The sequence below is a fragment of the Phocoena phocoena genome, chromosome 20 (assembly GCF_963924675.1).
Source record: "Phocoena phocoena chromosome 20, mPhoPho1.1, whole genome shotgun sequence".
NCBI lineage: Eukaryota > Metazoa > Chordata > Mammalia > Artiodactyla > Phocoenidae > Phocoena > Phocoena phocoena.
In genome coordinates, this window is record NC_089238.1 from 16,040,955 (window position 1) to 16,061,655 (window position 20,701).

General features: G+C 50.8%; 2 protein-coding genes across 2 annotated transcripts; both read right to left on the reverse strand.

Annotated features, from left to right (window-relative positions):
• Positions 1-275: 275 nt before the first annotated feature.
• Positions 276-15,452, reverse strand: FFAR3 (free fatty acid receptor 3). Its single transcript, XM_065898348.1, is given in 7 exon segments — positions 276-351; positions 2,420-2,529; positions 10,590-10,912; positions 10,915-11,050; positions 11,162-11,515; positions 11,517-11,707; positions 15,398-15,452. Coding segments are annotated over 7 exon segments (1,245 nt in total).
• A 96-nt stretch (positions 15,453-15,548) lies between these two features.
• Positions 15,549-16,544, reverse strand: FFAR1 (free fatty acid receptor 1). Its single transcript, XM_065899433.1, has one exon. The coding sequence runs from the start codon at positions 16,507-16,509 to the stop codon at positions 15,607-15,609; it is 903 nt and encodes a 300-aa protein (XP_065755505.1). The 5' UTR covers positions 16,510-16,544; the 3' UTR covers positions 15,549-15,606.
• Between the last annotated feature and the right edge of the window lie 4,157 nt (positions 16,545-20,701).

Here is a 20,701-nt window from a genome sequence, read left to right on the forward strand (position 1 = left end):
TTTAGGCACCTGGCTATACCGTAATGAGTAAAACAGACATGATGACTGCTGTCAAGGGCTTCTCAGTCTAGAGGGAGGAACCACATATGAAACGAACAGACAAGTATGTAAGTCAAACTGTCACAGCACCTCAAGGGAGGTGAGGGCTACTTGAAATTGGGTGATCAGGGAACGTCTCTCTAAAGAATGACATTGGAGAGAAAACCTGAAAGAAGGGGGTCAGTCAGCCAAGCAAAGTGTGAAGGAAGCTGTGTGCGGAGATTAAGAGCTTGAGGTCAGGCCAGCAGAGTGATATCAGCGAAGGCGTCGCAGGGGCCTGGAGAGAAAGTCAGGGCCAGATGGGCCCAGGGCCTGGTAGGCCAGGAAGAGGGAATCGGAACAGGAAACCAGTGAAAGGTTTTATTCAGGGCAATGACATGATCTAGTTTATATTCTTCAAAGGTTCTTCTGGCGTGGTGTGAACTGATCGCGATGAGGACAAAAAGAAAGACTGGGTTGGAAGCTTTTGCAGTAGGCCAGGTGAGAGGTAATGGCTGCTGTGGAGTTGGAGAGAAGTAGATTCATACAGGGTATATTCTGGAGACAGAGCCAGGAGGACTTGATGGTGAATTGTATGTGGGTGGTAAAGGAGAGGACATCCAAAACGGCTTCCTGACCACTCTACCCCTATCAGGAGGGCTAAAATAAAAATGCTAAAACACCCCCAAGTGCTGGCAAGCATGTGGACCACCTGCATCTCTCATAGATTGCCAGAGGGAATGGAGAAAGGTACAGCCTCTCTGGCCAACAGACTGAAGGTATCTTAAAAAGTTAAACATACAATTACCATATAACTCAGCCATCCTTCTCCTGGATATTTGACCTAGAGAAATGGAAACTTATATCCACACAGAAACCTGTGCATGAATGTTTAGAGCAGCTCTGTCCATGATTGCCCTAAACTGAAACAACCCAAGTGTGCTTCAGTGGCTGTATGAATAAACAAATTGTGGTGCTGTCACACAGTGGAACAAAGTACTCAACGATAAAAGGAAACAAACTGTGATAGTATCAGCTCGGATGAATATCAAAGACCTTATGCTGAGTGAAAGAAGCCAGTCTCAAAAGGTTAAAATGATAGGATTCCGTTTTTTGTGACACCCTTGGAAAGGTGAAACCATGATGATGGGGAGATCTGTGGTTGTCAGTGATTAGGGGTGAGCGCAGGATGGGACTCCGCCCCCTTTTTATCTTGATCGTGGTGGTAGTTATAGGAATCTTTGTGTGTTAAAATTCACAGAACTGTACAGCTCTCCCTGAAAAAAGTTCCTTTTTAAAGTATGATTATTTTAAAAATAAGAAAATTAAACTGTTAAAAAAAAAAAAAAAGACTCCCGGGTTTCTGGCATGGGCAGAAAGGTAGATTCCACCATTTACAGAGGTGGAATAGGCTGGGCGGTGGGACCAGATTTGGGGGATGGAATGAAAAGTTCGGTTTGGACTTGTGAAGTTGGGATGCTCCCTGGACACAGCTGGATACAAAGGAGTCTGGGGCCAGAGGTAGAGATTTGGGAGTCGTCAATGATTAAAGCCATGGTAGTGAATTAGAACACCTGGGGAGGACTCCCCTGGTGGTCCAGTGGCTAAGACTCCAAGCTCCCAATGCAGGGGGTCTGGGTTCGATCCCTGGTCAGGGAACTGGATCCCGCATGCATGCCACAACTAAGGAGTCCGTGAGCTGCAACTAAGACCCAGCACGACCAAAAAAAAAAAAAAAAAAAAAGAACACCTGGGGAGAGGGTGTAGGGCAAGAACAAAAGGGGAGAACCTTCCAGAACAATGAACAATGCCTTCCAGAGAGTGGGGGCAGGAGGAGGAGCCAGGGTCGAGATGGAGGGATCCGGGGATCGTGGGGTGTTAGGAGTGCGTCTCCTCTGACTGACTGTCCTCCAGGGACCTTCCCTGTGAGGAGGGCTGCTGAGGTAGACAGGGACTTCTAAATGAGCACGAGGGACTCGTAAGAATGATTTTTAGAAAGTCAGCAGGTCTTTGCGGCTGTTTGCCATCAGATCTGGGAAACATTTTCTCTGAGCTGCGCTTATGGCAAAATGACACTTCCTCCTGCTTCCTTCCCTACCCATCCATCCTCAACAGCTGAACCCTCTCAACCTCCACTGCCGCAGAGGCCACACACTGGGAGCCTAGGAGCTGTCCACAGCCCTCAGTTCTGGTTTGTTTTCACCGCACACAATCCTTTCACATTTTGAATTGGTTATCAGCTTAAAAGAAGATAAAATTCCCCCAAACAGCGGCAACAGCCGGATCTCCAACTTGAAAGACTGGAAGGTGTGGCAACATGGAGTCCACAGCCCTGCGTGGTACCAAGACAGGAGATGAATTCCGATGGGCCATGCGCTGTCCAGGCGGCCATAGTCCTTACTGCTCCTTGCGGATCTCCAGCATCAAGAGCTGGTTGCCATTGATCACCTGTTTGCACCATGGTTTCTGCCCTCTTGTGTAACCTGGGTTGTTCCACAGCAGTCCGAACTGCTACAGAGTGTGGCACAGTAAAAGCAGACGCCTGCTTGGCTTATTGAAACTTGAGAAGATTTTTTTGAAGATCATTTGGGCCCAGAGGTGAGGTGTTACCACATTTTTAATCAACTTCTTTTTATTGAGGCTTAATTTGCATTTTAGCATCCATTTTAAGCATAGAGTTCACTAAGTTTTGACAAATCTGTGTGACTCCTACCCCAATCAAGTTATAGAAGATTTTCCATCACCCTAAAATGTCCCTCTGGTATCCCCCCAGCCAATCCCCTCCCTGTCCCATCCCCAACCCCTGACAACCACGGATATGCTTTCTGTCACTTAAAAGGGTTCTGGTACCAATTCCAACCTGGGGTGTCATTTCCCCCACACCACCAAGCAGTTCCCCCGATACCAGCTGAGTGTCCTACAATTCAACTCAATTCTGACACTGTCTACCCAGAGGGAGTGAGTCGCTTCCATGCCCTTTCCCAGCACGCCGCTTTCCCCAAGTTGCCACCCAGAAGCTCTCCAAAATCCATCCTTTCTGGTTTTTATGGTGGCTTCATTTACAAAGGTAAGATGGATTAAATCATTGGCCATTGGTGACTGATTCAACCTCCAGCCCCTCTCCCATCCCTGGAGGTGAGGGGTGGTAGGACTGACAGTTCCAACCCTCCAATCACATAATTGGTCCCACTGGCAATCAGCCCTCATCCTTAGGTGGGGATCCAAAAGTCACCTTATTAGCATAACAAAAGACACCTTTGTTGCTCTCATCGCTTAGGAAATTCTAAGGGTTTTAAGAGCTCTGTGCCAGAAATGGGGATGACCAACTACGTATTCATTATAAATGGCAATATCACAGTCAGAGGCTATGCTGTTATCTATATGGGCAGGTTGTTACTTTTTATTGCCAGGTAGTGCTCCGTTGCATGGCTACATCACAGATTTAAAATCCATTCTCTTTTGATGGACACCTGGGCCGTTTCCAGTTTGGGACTATTATGATTAAAGCTGCCCTGAATATTTGTGTGCAGACTTTGTGTATATAGAGAGGCTCTCATCCTCCTGAGTAATACCTAGGAGGACCCTGCTGCTCGTAACTTCAGAAGTGATGCCTCCAAAGCCCTCCTGTGTCTTTGAACTGGGCGATTCCTCACCAGGCTGGTTGGCATGTGGTCGGCATGCAGCAGCAGGAGTGCTGCCGGTACCGGCAGTCGGTGAGAAAACTTGCTGACCTGTTTGTTCAGTTCACTTTGCAGTGAAGTTTCCTTCTTACATTTTTTTTTTTTTTCTGGCTGACCTCTTGATTTACAGCAAATAATTTGCTTGTTTTCCAAAGTGTGAGCAAACAAGGAGTTATTTTAGTGGAGGCTTTTAGGGAACACCCTAGAAGAGTGGGTTGTGCTCTAAGCACATAGAACTGCTAGAAAACAATTATTAGGAAGGGGTGAGGGGACAAGGGAATCAGTGAGTAGCAAGCCCATGATTGTGCATAAATCACAAGTAGTAAATTAGGTATCCAGGAACACATCTCCTCATCTTCACATGGGCAGGGCATGTGTGATGGTGACTCCATGGGTACGAAGACTGGGTTGCTCTCCTGTTTCTAAGAACACTGCGTAAGGCCAAGTACCCTGCACAGGGCCAAGTACCCTTCCACAGGGCGGCACCGTTCATGATCTCCACCCCACTCATTCAATCCTTTCTTGTTTCCATGGCAATCAAGATCCCATATTGGAGAACAGTATGGAGGTTCCTTAAGAAACTAAAAATGGAGCTACCATATGATCCAGCAATCCCACTCCTGGGCATATATCCAGAGGAAAACATGGTTTGAAAGGATACATGCACCCCAATGTTCATCGCAGTGCTGTTTATAATAACCAAGATATGGAAGCCACCTAAATGTCCATCGACAGATGAATGGGAAAAGAAGATGAGGTACATATATACAATGGAATATTACTCAGCCATTAAAAAGACTGAAATAATGCCATTTGCAGCAACATGGATGGGCCTAGAGATTATCATACTAAGTGAAGTAAGTCAGACAGAGAAAGGCAAATACCATATGAGATCGTTTATATGCGGAATCTAAAAAAAAATGATACCAACGAACTTATTTGCAAAACAGAAACAGACTCACAGATTTAGAGAATGAATTTATGGTTAACAGGGGAGAAAAGGGGGTGGAGAGATAGATTGGGAGTTTGGGATTGATAGATACATAGTGCTATATTTAAAGTAGATAACAAACAAGGACCTACTGTATAGCACAGGGAACTCTGCTTATACTCTGTAATAACCTAAACGGGAAAAGAATTTGAAAAAGAATAGATACATGTATATGTATAACTGAATCTCTCTGCTCTACACCTGAAACTAACACAGCACTGTACATCAACTATACTTCAATATAAAATTTTTAAAAATCTGATAACAAACATGGGAATTTTTATCAACAAAAGGAGGAGAGCTTGCCCTGGAGACTCTCAGTCAAATGATACTCGACCTTAGAAAGTGCCCATCCAGTAGTCTGTTCTTTGTCTTGTAGTGCGATGTCCACGTAGCCCCAGCCAGCCAGCTCTCAAAAGCCCCTTTCTGAATAATGGGGTGTCCCGATATTTTGATGCCAGAGCTACTGACTGGAACCATAAGAAATCTCCCCTAAGTACGGCCATAATAGGTAGGATAAACACTAAGATTTCATAACTCCTACAAAGCAAATAGAGTTTAGAAATAACAGGATCATAAAACAGGTTAAAAGAAAAGAAGACATCACTGGGTAGTTTCCAGTAGGATATAGGATGCTGAGGTACAGCATCTTATCCATTAGAGTTAAGATGCGTTTGGCTGCAAGCTAGAGAATATCTGGCCAATAGTGAGTCAGCCATAGGGATGATTGGAGGTGGTAATCCCAGCTCAACAGTTCATCAAGGGCCCAGGCCCTTTCCATCCTTCTCCTCCGCCACCTTTAGCTTGTTACCTTTCTTCTTCAAGTATGTGGTCTTACGGCCCCCAAACGGTTGTTATAGCTCCAAGTATCATATCCTCACGTAAAATCTTCCAAACCAGGAAGGGAGAGGGCAGCTCCTCACGCATCTATCTCTTCTAGTAAGAAGGACTATCTTTCCCAGTGACCCCCAGCAGACTTCTTACCATTTTTTGGCTAAAATTGGGTCATGTGTCCATCCTGAGACCAGTCACCTATAAAGGGGAAGAAGATTGTCATGACTAGTTCCAATTACGATTCAACCCCTCGGGCTGGGGGATCTGTAACAGGGGATGGTCGATTTAGTTGTCTCATTGTACCCTGTTAGTCTGAATTCAGTAAAATCACTCTCTACCCCATTTCCTCTTCTGTAACATTTTCTCTCCCCTAGTTCCATGCCTCCGTGGGGATCAACTCCATGCACCTTCCCACTTTCAACAGTGTTTATCAGATTTCGTTCGTTCTAGCCAATTCTTCTCCTGGTATGTGACCCCAGCATCCTTTTCCCAGAATATGGGCAACCATCTTGATGCCCGGATCTCCCTCCATATGATTTTTCAGAACTGGCCTTAAAGGGAACTCAGCAAGCTTCTCACTTCTCTTTGCAGAGTTTTAGCTGCCACAACTACCTGTATTGCTTTGGCCTTTTTTTTTTCCAACCAGAGGGGTCATGTCAGAGAGAGGAAGGTAAAAAGTTGAACACTTTCTCACACTATTTTACTCTATTTGTTTCCCCACCCTAGCCTCTGTCTTTCACCTCTGATTCTCCTCTCCCAGAATCTATGGCCTGACTTTTCTACCATGTCTCTTTATACTTCCTTTTTTTTTTTTTTTTTTTTTTTTTTTAGCAGTACGCGGGCCTCTCACTGTTGTGGCCTCTCCCGTTGCGGAGCACAGGCTCAGCGGCCATGGTTCACGGGCCCAGCCGCTCTGTGGCATGTGGGATCTTCCCGGACCGGGGCACGAACCCGTGTCCTCTGCATCGGCAGGCGGACTCCCAACCACTGCGCCACCAGAGAAGCCCTCTTTCTACTTCTTATTGCTGCTCTGCTTCTTCCTTTTGGATGATTTTTGCAACTAATTTTGCAGACTCCCAGTCTTCTTGTTCCTACCTACCCCCATCTGTTCTTCACCTCCCACCCCCTCTCCCCCAACCCTAACCTGGTCTACTTTTTGCCCCTTCCCAGGGTCCAAGTGAAGCAGATTTACTTCTCCTGCTTTGCATCACAGCTTCCCTTGCCCCGCCAGGCACATACACAGACTTGCTAAACTATCCTAAGATTCTGGTCACAGGTGGCGTATTCAGCTCAGGAAAAGTTATCAAGTCAGCCACCTCCCTGTGCCTCCCTGCTTCCTGCCTGCCCCTCTGCCCTACTCTGACTGACACTGGTTCATGGATAGTCTGAGCTGCAGTGGACCATCTTTGCCAATTTCTTAATGACTTCTTGAGTGGCTTTCCTAGGTTTCTGGTCACGCTTGGTGATTTAAAACTCCTAGCCTCCTCCCCATTCTCCTACGAGCTGAGACTTGACCTGTGGCCCAGGGAACCTATGGCAGAGATGAATCTAGTCTACACTTCTTCCCATCCTTCTGGGTTACACTGCCCTAGGTTTTGCGGGGGGGGGGGGGGGGACACTTCCTTCTAAGAGGGAAAGGTTCCTACTCCCATGGCCATCAATGACTCCCTTTTATAAACCTTTAAAAACTTTTGTTAATTAACAAAATTATACTGCTAAGAGACCTAGTTCTCTAAAAATCACAGACTGGGAACTCCCTGGTGGTCCAGTGGTTAGGACTGCGCACTTTCACTGCCGGGACCTGGGTTCGGTCCCTGGTCAGGGAACTAAGATCCCACAAGCCGTGTGGCATGGCCAAAACAATGATAATAAATTTAAAATAAATAAATAAAATAAAATCACAGACTGTCAGCACCGTGGCTATTTGAAATCCCATCAGTGAGAATGGAGCATTCCTCAGCTGCTTGCAGGCTCTGGGCAGGAACCTGTGACACAGAGAAGCAGCCTTGCTTTTCAGCCCCCCAGAGCTTCAGATAAGGAGTTTTCAGGCACGAAATTCTACCTTTATCTTTATTCTGTATTTTCCAAAGAATCGGACCCTGGGTCTGCTTCTCAGCCCAGGCCTGAAATGGACCTCTTTCCACCCAGGCCTGCTGTGCTTTGAGCCTATCGGATACAACTTCATCAAAGCATCACCTCAACGTCACCCTCACCCCAAACCTCTAATAACCCCGTCTCTTCTTTCGTGAGATGCCCCACGCTTCCTCTGGAGTGTGGTCTCCTTTGCTCCAGCAAGAAAATGAACATAACTTTGTTGGACTGCAGTTGTATGAGACAGGCTTCATCCCTCTGTGAGTGAGGAGACCTGTTATCTAGCTCATGCGTTCTGAGAACAGGCAGTATTGCTCCCAAAGATGTGAACATTAGTTCTGGGGGAGCCAAAAAGTCTTACAGTGGTTTGTGGCCTTCCAAAAGGCACACACATAAACAGATACATGGTATGTCTGTTGTATCAAAATTTCATGGGCAGGGAGGGGAAGGTACTGAGTAGGAGGAAAAGATCCTAAAAGGCTCCTTGAGGGAACAATGATACAAAAGTTTGAGCAACAGTGCTTTAGCTAATACTGAATAGCTTTTGGTGTCTGCTGTGAGTCAGGTACCGGGATGCTGGCTCTCTTTGGCAGCTAGAATTGAGTTCTTCTGACCTCGGTCTTGGGAGACCCAACCTGGTTTGACCTCTCCCAGCACCCTAGAACTCCCCCACTCAGCCCTGTTCCTGCGATGCCCTCATCCATGGGAGCCTCATACCTGCTTGCTCTGCCAGATGGGGAGAGTGCCTGGTGCCCCGTCATTCACACATACGCGCCCACACCATCTCTCTGCCCGTCTCCGTCCTCTGCTTAGGTGAGCACGGGGCAGCTGCCCCAGAACACGTGCTCTACTCCTTGAGCACCCCTTTCCCTTGACTTCCGAGAGATATGGAGAACACTACAACTCTGCCCTCCCCACCGCCCAGCCTCTGATGACTTTTCATCCTCCCCACCCGTCAGCCTTCAGTTTACACAGACTGGGGTAAGGGTGGGGTCCTGGGTGACAGCTGGGGGCAGCAAAGCCAGCTGAGCTGCCTCTTCTTCCTCGGTGTAAACTCTGGGGAGGAGTCAGACTCCTGTTTTCCATGGATCTCTCTGGAAGGTGGGGTTTCCAACTCTTCTTTGTCCTCACTCGTGGGTCCTTGCTACCACTCCTGGAGCTGCAAGACTCCACGTCACCACTGTGCCCTTTCTGAACCACGCAGACCCATGTTCACATCAAGGTCTGAGTGCCTTAGGACAGACAGATGAGCCATGGGACAGAGGGACAGCTCATGCCTTCATCTCTGTACAGAGACGATGTCTCTCTCCCTCCACCTGAGACCCAGTCCCCATCCACAGCCAGTCCTCATTCCCCAGCGACCTTAACCTCAGGGAGAAAACAGATGCTAAAGACGTTAGTATTGAAATCCCGAAAGCTCTGAGCGCAGCCATCTGCACACAGTAAGTGCACCATAAATGTTTTCGAACTAAAGCTGACCGGGGCTTCCCTGGCGGTCCAGTGGTTAAAACTCCGAGCTTCCACTGCGGGGGGTGCGGGTTTGATCCCTGGTCAGGGAACTAAGATCCCACATGCTGTGCGGTGCGGCCAAAATAAAAAAATAAAGTAAGAGACTTCTTGGTTTGTCATTAAAAGAAAAAAAAAAAAGCAAACTAAAAGAAGAAATAATAAAGCTGACAGTGCGAACAGGTGCCAGCATTTCTCTGGTTGCTTTCCCAGGGGAGGAGGCCCAGACCGACGCTTTCTAATGCACCACCCCACAGTGGAAAATGAAAAATTACTAAGTGATCACAGTTTGATAAAAATAGCTCTTAAGAACACACATTTGTCTTTATAGTAACCCGAAGTCAACTGGGCTAACTAATTCTCTTCATTTATTTTTTTTTCCGAGAGGGTTTCTTTACTGGGAGGAGGATGTATCTACACAAATAGTCGATCTGCTTTGCATCTAGTTATGCTTTTCATTGTGGCCTGTTTACATCTGTCCTGGTCAGACTGCCTCAGCCGACTCTGGAAGTTTGACTGGGCCCAGTCACGGCAGATGACACACAGCTGGTGGCAGAGTGGCTCAGGGACCTGAGTTTCAGAGTCAACTAATTTCAGCTTCCAGTCCTGCTTCCATCACTTATTGGGTATGGGATCTCAGGTGAGAGACTTCACCTCGCCGGGCCCATTCCCTCACCTGTAGAATGGGAATAGTCGTAGTACCTGCCTCACGGCTACTGAGAAGATTAAAGGCGATGTCAGGCTAAGCCCTTAAGATAGGTTAGCTATTACTTTTATTCTTCCGATCCAAATCCTCTCCCAGCAACTAGGCATCTTGTAGTTTAACACTTCTCCTTCAGAGTCTTCGTGTTTTATCCTTCCATCCATCAACACCACCTAAGGTACGCTCACATACACCACCCACACACACCGTAAAAACAGAAAAAGATTAAGAAAAAACCATTCTCTTTTGCTTGCTACCAAGTTTATTTAGGTAATTTTTCTTCTGTCATTTTTCATGAATGTCCCTGAAAGTCTGAATTTACTGAACAGTGGAAATCTGCTGGAAGAGCGCATGTCACAGCAGGGTGCCCCCTCATTCCTGGAGTCCTGTGTCCCCCCATTCCTGCCCAGCTGAGTCGGTAGTTCTGAAGGACAGATTCTTCCTCTCTCCTGTCCCAAGTCACTGGGCAGCTCCCTCAGACCCTGAACGCTGCTGTCAGCTCCTCCTTCACCTTCAGCAAAGCACAGGAGCTCGCCTGCTGCCCCGGGGAGCTCCTTATTCTCCAGAGTTCTCTCTCACCGTGACCGCTCCCTGAGCGTGTTGGGGCACGAGAAGGGAGGGCAGTGTGGCGAGATCAAGAGCTGGGCTAAGGCTGGATACCTGCTCTGACCCAAACAGTGCCCGTCCCCAGCCTGCCTCTCCAAGGTGCTTCCTGACTTGAGCTTGGAACTGCCCCAGGGATGATCTGCTTTGCAGGCCAGTCCACCTGGCCACCCGCTCCAGAGCCCCCCCGTATGTTAGACAGCTCCTGTGGCGGCCCCTCTCCTTCACTCTTCAGTGTCACGCTGCCTTCCTGCCACCAAGGGCCACAGGCTCCAGGCCGCCTCCCCAGCAGCCCCTGGAAGTCAGCTTGGAACCCAGATGATGAGAAATAGTAAAGGGTGTCGACACAGGAGTTCAGGGTGTTGAGGGGCAGCACGGAACTTCTCCACTTCGGGCTTTCACCCTGGATGTAGCCCACAGCATGGGACACGTTGTAGGGCCCAAAGCAGATGAGAAAGTTGAGCAGCATGGCTGCTGCGAGCCCACCACCCGCTTCCGCCGGCGCTGGCTAGCTCCCTTACCGAGTATGCACACCGGGCGGCTATAGCAGTAGCTGGTGAGGAGCAGGGGCACCCCAAAAAGGACCGCAGCCATCTCCAGCTGGACAGGCAGGAGAAAGGCCAGCTGATCCTTCCGGAATTCCAGGTAGCGTGTCCCACCAGCTGATCCTTCCGGAATTCCAGGTAGCAGGTCCCGCCAGCTGATCCTTCCGGAATTCCAGGTAGCGTGTCCCACCAGCTGATCCTTCCAGAATTCCAGGTAGCAGGTCCCGTTGATACCCTGGGTGGGGGAGGAGCGCCCCGAGAGTTCAGTGACATAGACCACACTGCGGTGAGCGGCGGCCAGGAGCCAGCAGGCCCCGCTGACCAGGCCAGCCTGTCCCGGCCTTGGCCGGCTCTGGTACCAAACTGGGTAGGCCACGCTCAGGAAGCGCTCATCGCTCACAGCTGCCAGGAAGAGGGACGGGAGATAGACGGTGGTGAAGAAGAGGAATCTGGAGAAGGGGCAGAAGATGAAGGGCAGGGGCCAGCGCGTGCCACTCGCTGCCTTCACCACGTGGAGTGGCAGGAAGAGCACCAGGGTGCGGGGCCGATAGGGTCAGGTTCAGGAAGAGCAGGCGCACGGCCGCCGGACAGCGCTGCAGCTTGTCCACGAGGATCACCAGGGCCTCCAGCTTCAGGGGGAGCCCCGTGAGGAAGCTGAGGAGGTACATGGAGCAGTGGAGCCCGTGATTGCCGAGGAAGGAGGACCGGTCTGAGCTGGTGTTCGTGGTCATGGCCACTAGCAAGAGAGGGATAGAGATGACAGTCTGGGTGGGCGTCTTGCACCATCCGCTTCTCGGCTATCAGAAGGGAGCGTCATCGCCAGCCTCACTCCCTCATGCCCCCAGTGCTTTCCCCGGTGGGGTCAGCCTGCCTGTCTTCCTGGTCATAGCCTGGCTCCTATCCCTTTCCTGTCCCTCTCTTCCTGGTCACACCCTGTCTGCTGTTTCCTTTCTCTAAGCACCAAGGTGCCGTCCACAGAGCCCCTCGGGGTCCCGTGCTTACCTGCTGCTTTGAGAACCCAAGTTGTCTGCCGCTCATCAACTCACTGGCTCCTCCAGAACAAGTCCGGTGAGCTATTATCTGGCAGAACTGATGAAAACCTGGCAGTGCCCGTGATGTCACTCACTGCCGAGCAATGGCACGAAAGATGCCGTTAGCTCTGTGAGCAGTGCCGGCCCAGGACACAAAACGAGGGGCAAATTCCACGACTGCCTGCACGCCTCGCTCCCCAGCAGCCTCAGATGGGATGAGCGGACTTCGTCTTCTTCTCTCTGATCCTCTACTTGAATTTTACCTGCTCCTCTAGAATGGCACTCATCCAGTTTGCCTTGTTGTAAGGGTAGGAAGTGTGATACAGTGATGTAGAGCTTGGGCTCTGGAGCCGGGGCTTGGGTTCAATCCTATCACTTACTAACTCTGTGATTTGGGGCAAGTGACTTCAGCCCTCTGTATCTCTGCTTTCTCATCTATAAAACAGGGATAATCATCACCAATCTCATAGGCTTGTGTACATGAAAGCGTTAATATGTGTCAAAGGCTAAGTTAAGTGGTAAGTATGGTGAGCCCTTGACAGATGCCGTCTGCCAGCCACTCGAGTGGGCTTGTCTTTGGGCCGATAGTAATAATATTAATGTTGGTGGCAATGATGATGACAGCTACCTTTCAGTGGGCACATAATCCATAGCAGACCCACTGCTTCTCAGGGCACCACCTTATGTCTTGAAATCCTCACACTGGGGAAGTGATTCACTCCAGGTAATACAGCTTGTTAAGTATCACCACCAGGATTCAAACTTCTGTCCAGCTTCAGAGAGTATTTACTTATTCATTCAAATATCTATGGAGTGCAATGAGATACCATTTCATACACCCACTAGAATGGCTATAAGCAAAAAAAAAAAAATCGGATAATACCAAGTGTTGGTGAGGATGTGGAGAAATGGGAATCCTCATACATTGCTGGTGAGCATGTAAAATGATGGAGTCACTTTGAAAGGCGTCATAAATCTACCACGTAACCCGATTCTGCTATAGGTATCTACTTAAGAGAAATGAAAACATATGTCCACGCAGAGACTGGCTCATAAATGTTCATAATAGCATTAGTCATAATAACCAAAAAGTGGAAACATCACCTGGTGGTCTATCAGCCAATGAATGGATAAACCATGTGGCATAGCCATACAATGGAATACTATTTGGCAATGAAAAGGAATGAAATACCCACGTATACCATAACACAGATAAACCTAAAAACATTGTGCTAGGTGAAACAAGCCAGACATAGAAGACCATGTATGTTCCCATTTTTATGAAATGTCCGGAATAGGCAAATGTGTAGAGACAGAAGATAGATTACTGGTGGCCTGGGGACTGAGAGTGGAAATGGGATGAACTGTAAGTGAATATGAGGGATCTTCCTGGGGTGATAAAAATGTCCTAAATTGGATTATAGTGATATAATATAATCCACACCTTGGTAAATTTACTAAAGATCATGGAATTGTACATTTAAAGTGGGTGAATTTTATGATATGTAAATTTTATCTCAAATAAGTTGTTAGAAGTACAGCAGTGAACAAGACAAGAAGTACAGCAGTCTCGGGGTGGGGTGGGGGTTCTGAGTGGTGGGAGGATAATAAAGACATCAATAACACAGAGGCTGAGAGCCCCTGGAGCAAACAGCACAAGCAGAGGGAACGGGGGTGGGGGGGGGGCGGTGCACAGGCTTGACCTGCTAGGGGCACTGGTAGAAGATTCAGGGCCCAAGGAGCGAGGGTCCCCAGAGGATGCTGGGGGTGGGTCGTGCGGGGCCCCTGCCCCAGGGAGGAACTGAAATCTCCCCTAAGTGGAGGAGGCACAAGTCGCTGGAAGACGTGGCCCGGCACCAGCAGGTGCTCCGGTGCTGTGGAAGGGAGGGTGGTTCTCCTGTTACAGGAGGAGCGGCCTGGGCTGGAGTTCAGCCTTCGGCTGACGTCCTCTGATGTCACCACTGCGCAGAGAACAGACTTGTTTCTGGCTTCGGCAGAGCCTCAGGCAAGTGACTGAACTTCTCTGGCCCATTTCCATATTTTTAAACAGGGATAATAAGACTTCTTTCGGAGGGCTGTTATGAGCATTCACTCATTCAGCAAATAGTAACTGCAAGCCTACCGTGTGCTCGGCTCTCTGCTAGGTGCTGGGGATGTATCAGCAAATGAAACAAAAATCCTTGCCCTTGTAGACAGTTTTTTGTTGTTTTTTTTTTTCTTTTTGGCCGTACCACGCGGCACGCGGGATCTTAGTTCCCCGACCAGGGATCGAACCAGTGCCCCCTATAGTGGAAGTGCAGGGTCTTAACCGCTGGCCCTCCAGGGGAGTCCCCCCTTGTGGACATTTAGTCACGAAAAGAGATAACTTGTGTAAACCAGTTCCGGCTCGTCAGACACGTAGCTGCCACTTTTTTGCTTCTGTGTGTTCACGTCTTTATCGTCATTAGAGGAACGTCTGTTTCCTACTCCTCGCCTCAGAGCAGACGCCCAGACTTTTGGCTCTCGCGGCCACTGTCCTCTGCCCACTCTCTCTCGGGTTCAGGGTGCTACCATTCACCTTCGCAAAAGGGACCACAAGGACAGGCGTTAACCCTGATACCCCAAGTTTTCCAAATGTCCCCTGATCCTCCTGGAAGGATCACACCCTATGTCCCCCCCCTTCTTTGCTGTAGGGCGTCGGGTAAATTTCTAAACCCCGGAAAATGAAGATGACCACAGCCAACTCATGCAACACCTTAGTGCAAATTAGAAAAAGGTACACCCTGCAGGTGAGCACAGGCCAGCACCAGGGTGCACTGCTTGAGGAGTGCCTTTGTTCAAATTAGAATAAGTTGCTGCTTCCCCTGGCTGGAAGCAGCCCCATGCTAGGTCCACGGCTTGGTGAGCAAAGCACAGGGTAGAATGTAGTCGGTGTTTGCCCCTCTGCCCGACACCCTCTTGCAGTGAGCGGTCTGCTCATCTGTACAGCAGCCGCACGGCTAAATCAGAGGAACGTGGGAGGATGAAATGAGACAACGCTTGTAACGCACTTGGCATGGTGACTGTCACGTATATTTCTGGTGTTGCTGGTGTTTTCCCTTCCCCCGGCATCTTTTCCTACCAGCGTCCTGTTCACAGTTCTAATGCTGCCCCCTTGTGGGTGTCACATGGTATAACAGTGTCATTACCTTGCCTCCGGCCTCTTATTCAGAAATTCAAAATGGTCTTTCCTAGGAGATGATTTTGGAGTAACATCTCCCAAAGTATACCATCAGAGTGGCGGCGGTTCCTCTGGCTTAGAAGCAGACCTCCCTCCCTCCTTCCCCACAGGGCACACTGGCAGTCAGGCCAGTCAGGACGCAGAAGAGAAACGGACAGAGGTGGGAAATCGCGCAGATGTGTGCCGGGCAGCTTACCTTCCTCCTGTGACCCAGCTCCAGGCCTCCATTCTTTCTCCACCTGGGACGCCATCTTCTGCCAGGCTCAGTTCTTCCCATAAGTGGCTCCGGGGATGCCCCCCAGGCAAAACCGCCCTGCGGTTCCTTTGGAGCAGCCCTCGCTCGCCAGGCGCCTGGAGAAGCAGTCTGGCTCTCCTGCTCCCTGCCCCTCCCCCCCGCAGTGATGACTACTTCTGGGACGGCCCCCCTTTTGTTTTTGCGCCACGTGTTGTCCCCCGGCCAGTGCCCCCTCCCAAGTAGCCGGTCACCAGTGGGTTGAGCACCACGCTCCACGCACCTGTAATGAGCCCCAGCTTCCGCCAGCAGCCTCCGATGCTGGGGTGCAGGAAGCCAGCCACGTTGGAGGCATTGTAGGGTCCCAAGCAGAGCAGCAGTGTGAGCAGAGCCCCACCGGCCACCCAGGCCGCCTTTAGCTTCCGTCTGTGGCTCAGGCCTGAGCGGGCCAGTGCCCGGAGGCAGCCCACGTAGCAGAAGGCCGTGATGACCAGGGGCAGAAAGAAGAGCAGCAGAGAGAGGCTGAAGCGTGCAGGGCCCGCCGAGGCCGGGTCCCAGGCCTCCAGGCAGACTGGAGAGCCGTTCACTGGCGTGCTGATACCCAGGGAGCTGGTGGTATTGTCCAGCCAGCCTCCTGGAGCCTCCAACCCAAAGACCAGCCCCAGGTGACAGAGGACAAGGGCCCATATGGCCACACACACGCCCCAGGAATAGCGCGGCCTCCGGCCAGCTTGGTAGCCCAAGGGGAAGGCAGCTCCCAGGTAGCGGCCGACGCTCAGGGCGGCCAGGAAGCCCGCGCCCGCGTAGAGCGGAGCGAAGTGGACCAGGGCGAAGGCAGGACAGAGTGAGGCCGGCAGGGGCCAGGCTCCCCCAGCCAGGGCCTCCGCCGCCTTCAGGGGCAGAGACGTCGCCAGCAGGAGGTCGGAGCAGCCCAGGTGGAGGGCATAGACCAGGCTGGGGGTGAGGCGCAGCCGGGCGTGGGACACGGCGCCTGCGATGGCCAGGGCGTTGAGCGGGAAGCCCAGCGCGAAGGCGGCCATATAGAGGGCGAAGGAGAGCTGCGGGGGCAGGTGCATGGGGCCCCTCGTGCGCACCACTGGCTCCCTGCCCCCAGATCTCAGGGCCCGGAAAGGGGGCTCCCAGAGTCACAGACTGCTTTCAGCACTTGCTCAGGGTGCGAGAAGCCATCTAGTGGGATAGCTGGGGAGACAGACGCCGGTAGGGGGAGGTGGCCTGGATTAGAAGCGAGGACCACTAGCCGTCAGTCCTCTGTTTTCTCTCCACCATGTGCCCCCTTAAAATGAAGCGAGCGATCGTGGTGTAACGGGAGGAGATGGAGCACAGGCGTGCAGGTCCCAGAAGAGGGAAGGCCTCTTGATTTCTGAGACTCTGGGGAGACAAGCGGTGGAGAGAATTCAGGGCAGAGTTGAGGGACTTCCCCGGCGGCCCAGTGGTTAAGACTTCACCTTCCAATGCAGGGGCTGCGGGTTCGATCCCCGGTTGGGCAGCTAAGATCCCGCATGCCTCGTGGCCAGAAAACCAAAACATAAAACTGAAGCAATACTGTAACAAATTCGATAAAGACTTTAAAAATGGGCCACATCAAAAAAATCTTTAAAGAAAAGAAGAAGAAAAAAATGAACAGAGTTGAGCCCGACAGTATGTATTTTTCTCAGGAAAGGAAGCTAGATTCCTGTGTTCGCACCCCTTCCCCAGTTCCCTGGAAAGAGAAGGAGCTGTTCCCCTACAGCAGGCAGTGCCGGGCTGGTGGCAACGCCTAGCCGAGGGGAAGTCGGGGTGTAGGTTGTAGCAAAGGGCAGGAGAAGGAGGTCCCCCGGGGAGAGTCCAGGGGTAAGCCAGGTCCCACTGGTGTCACAGGGAATGACGTTAGCCAGCTTCAGGGGTTCCCCCTAAGCGGAGGCTTCTGGGGATCTGGGGAAAAATTGTTGTGGGGAGAGAAGCCACAGAAAGAGGGACTCACCTCTTGGTGCTGCCAGGTGTCTCTGAGGCTCAGGAGTCCCCTGAGGGAGGGTGGCCAGGATGGGCAGTGAGCCGGAAGGGAGAGAAGGGTGGGGAGGCAGGGCCATTAGCCTGAGGCACTCACAGCCTGGATGAGCAGCTAATGGGGCATCTCAGAAGGAGGTGAGGGTCCAAGATGACGCAAACACAGGAAGGGGAGAGGTTAGAAATGTGGGCTTTTCCTGGGGGGAGTGAAGAGTGCGTAGCCAGCACCTTTTTTTTTTTTTAATTTTTATTGAATATAGTTGCTTTACAATGTTGCGTTAGTTTCTGCGTACGGCAAAGTGAATCAGCTGTACATATACATATATCCCCTCCTTTTTGGATTTCCTTCCCATTTAGGTCACCACAGAGCACTGAGTAGCGTTCCCTGTGCTATACAGTAGGTTCTCATTAGTTACCTATTTTATACATAGCAGTGTATATACGTCAATCCCAATCTCCCAGTTCATCCCGCCACCCCTTTCTCCCCTTGGTGTCCATACATGTGTTCTCTACGTCTGTGTCTCTATTTCTGCTTTGCAAATAGGTTCATCTGTACCATTTTTCTAGATTCCACATATGTGTTAATATTCGATATTTGTTTTTCTCTGTCTGCCTTACTTCACTCTGTATGACAGTCTCTAGGTCCATCCACGTCTCTGCAAATGGAACAATTTCGTTCCTTCTTATGGCTGAGTAATATTCCATGGTGTATAGGTACCCACATCTTCTTTATCCATTCCTCTGTTGATGGACATTTAGGTTGCTTCCATGTCCTGGCTATATATAGTAAATAGAGCTGCAATGAACATTGGGGTGCGTGTATCTTTTGGAATTATCAGCACCTCTAAAGAGCAGGGTTGGTGGTACAACCAGAACACACCTTTATTCCATCCCCACCCCCGCCAGCCCGTTCAAACCGGCTCTGGGGGCTTCGTCTGCTCTACTCCTGGACGAGCTTGTGGGCAGGCCCAGGCTCACTCCCAGATAATAAGTCCCTCTGGTCACCCATACCATCTCCACTTGGCATTTACTTTGTGGGATAATGAGATCATCATTCCCAGTTAGAGCTTCTACTCTCCCCCCACCTGCACAGGCCTTGGGCTCCTCCATCCTCCCTCTCCTTTCCCCTCTGACCTGATGACAGTGGTTTATGACCCTCCTTGTGTTGGCAGGAGGGAGAAAAGGAGAGACCTGGAACAAGCAAAGTCGAGTTCGGTGGCACTGAAGTACCCGGGCTGTGGTCTCCACCCTGCCTCTCTCTGGGCTGCATGGATGTCAAAAGGGGATCCTCCCTCGGGCACCTGTAGGGACGTTGGATGGCGCGTGCCTCCCTCTGGTCGCTTAACATTCCTCTCAGGCCCTGAGAACTTGGTCGTTCACCTCCCTGTTGGGGTCATCCTGCCCTTCTAAGGAGACCTCCTGAGATTTAAAGCGGCCCTAAGCTGTCTCTGTGATTCTCTTTCTGTCTCTGACTGTGCACATGTCTCTCTGTCTGTCTCTCTCCTGCCGCAAGCTGACAGTATGGTCTCTCTGGACTTCAGCTTTCTTGGGTGTGTGTGTCAGTCACCAGGCCCCTATGTCCTCCCCAAAATCCAAGTCACCCAGAATAAGCTTCTCTGAGTGGTTCCCTGGAAGTGCTTGCCACCAGGCTTCCAGAGCAGGCAGCCTGAGATTCTCAGCATATCCACGGCTCCCTCCAAAGAAATGATCTCATTTCCTTTTCATACCTCAGGAACCAAACTGATTCTTGGTCACCCCCCTTCTAAGTCCTACATGTGTCATCCAGCACCTCCCTGGAAATGTAGAAGAACTTGCAACCTGTTGTTTAGTATTTTGTCTTTGGGAAACACTGAGAAACTGACAGAACTGAGGAAAAGTCAACAGGAGTGCCATTTCACCTCTTGTGACAAGCATTTGGTAGATGAGCAAAGGTGGGTGCAAAGGGAGACAGCGGGGGGCATCCCCGGTGGTGCAGTGGTTAAGACTCCGCCTGCCAGTGCAGGGGACACGGGTTCGAGCCCTGGTCTTGGAAGATCCCACATGCCGCAGAGCAACTAAGCCCGTGTGCCACAACTACTGAAGCCTGCGCGCCTAAAGCCCGTGCTCCACAGCTAGAGAAGCCACCGCAATGAGAAGCCTGTGCACCGCAATGAAGAGTAGCCCCAACTAGAGAAAGCCTGCATGCAGCAACAAAGACCCAACGCAGCCAAAAATAAATAAATAAATTTATGAAGGGAGACGGCGCGTCTTCAAGCTCTTCTCTGTTTGGCCCTCCCACCTGGCAATTCAGGTGTCCCCCTCCTCAGAGGGCCTCCCTTGATCCCTGCATCCAAACGGGCCCCTCCCCTGCTCCAGCCCCTCTGCTTTCATCTCGCGTTGTGGTTTCTTCCAAGCACCCAGGACTCTGCAACGTCAGATTTGCCGGCTCCTCCACCAGAATGTTGGTCAGTGAAGGCAACGCTTTCTGTGTGCCTTGTCCGCTGCTTGTTGCATACCTAGCAGGGACTCAGTGAGTCAGACGAATGGTCAATTGTCTAGGCTCCAAGAGGACGGTGAGGTCCGGGGCTGGGTCGGGGGCTGCCTGTGTTCTAGCCCCAGCGCTGCCCAGTCACCTGCTGTGCACACCTCAGCAGGGCCTGATGACAGCCACATCTCTCGGGCAATTGGTCAGGAAGTAGGTTGATGTCAGCAGTCAGGCTCAGGTCCAGGATGGGAAGTCATCCGCTGGTTGCCAGGGATCCCGCACCAGGCCTCATCAGGCTGGTGGCTGCCTTTAGGTCCTTCAGCTCCTAAAACCCTCTGGACACCTAGACTAGAGACCCCCGAGATTAGGACCATGTTGTGTCTTTTTTGTACCCCCACAACTGGCTCTGTGGTGGATGCAGTGGGAGGTGTTCAGTAGGTGTTTGCTGGATAAATGGTTGAATGATACTGGTCCCCAGACCCTTGCCCTCTCATTTCAACAGTTCTCGAAGCCTTCCCTTTCTCCGCAAAAGTGGAAGTTGCTCACAACAATTCAAACCAGGGAGTTCCCTGGCGGTCCAGTGGTTAGGACTTGGCACTTTCACTGTCGGGGCCCGGGTGGGGGCCCTGGTCAGGGCACTAAGATCCTGCAAGCCACGTGGCGCGGCCAGAAAAAAAAAAAAAAAAAAAAAAAGACGTCAAACCAGGGACAAAGTAGGTTGATGGGGAAATCAGTGCCCCATTCCTTGGGCATCCCAAGGACAACCTCTCAGAGAGCATCTGGATCGAGCAGACGGGAAA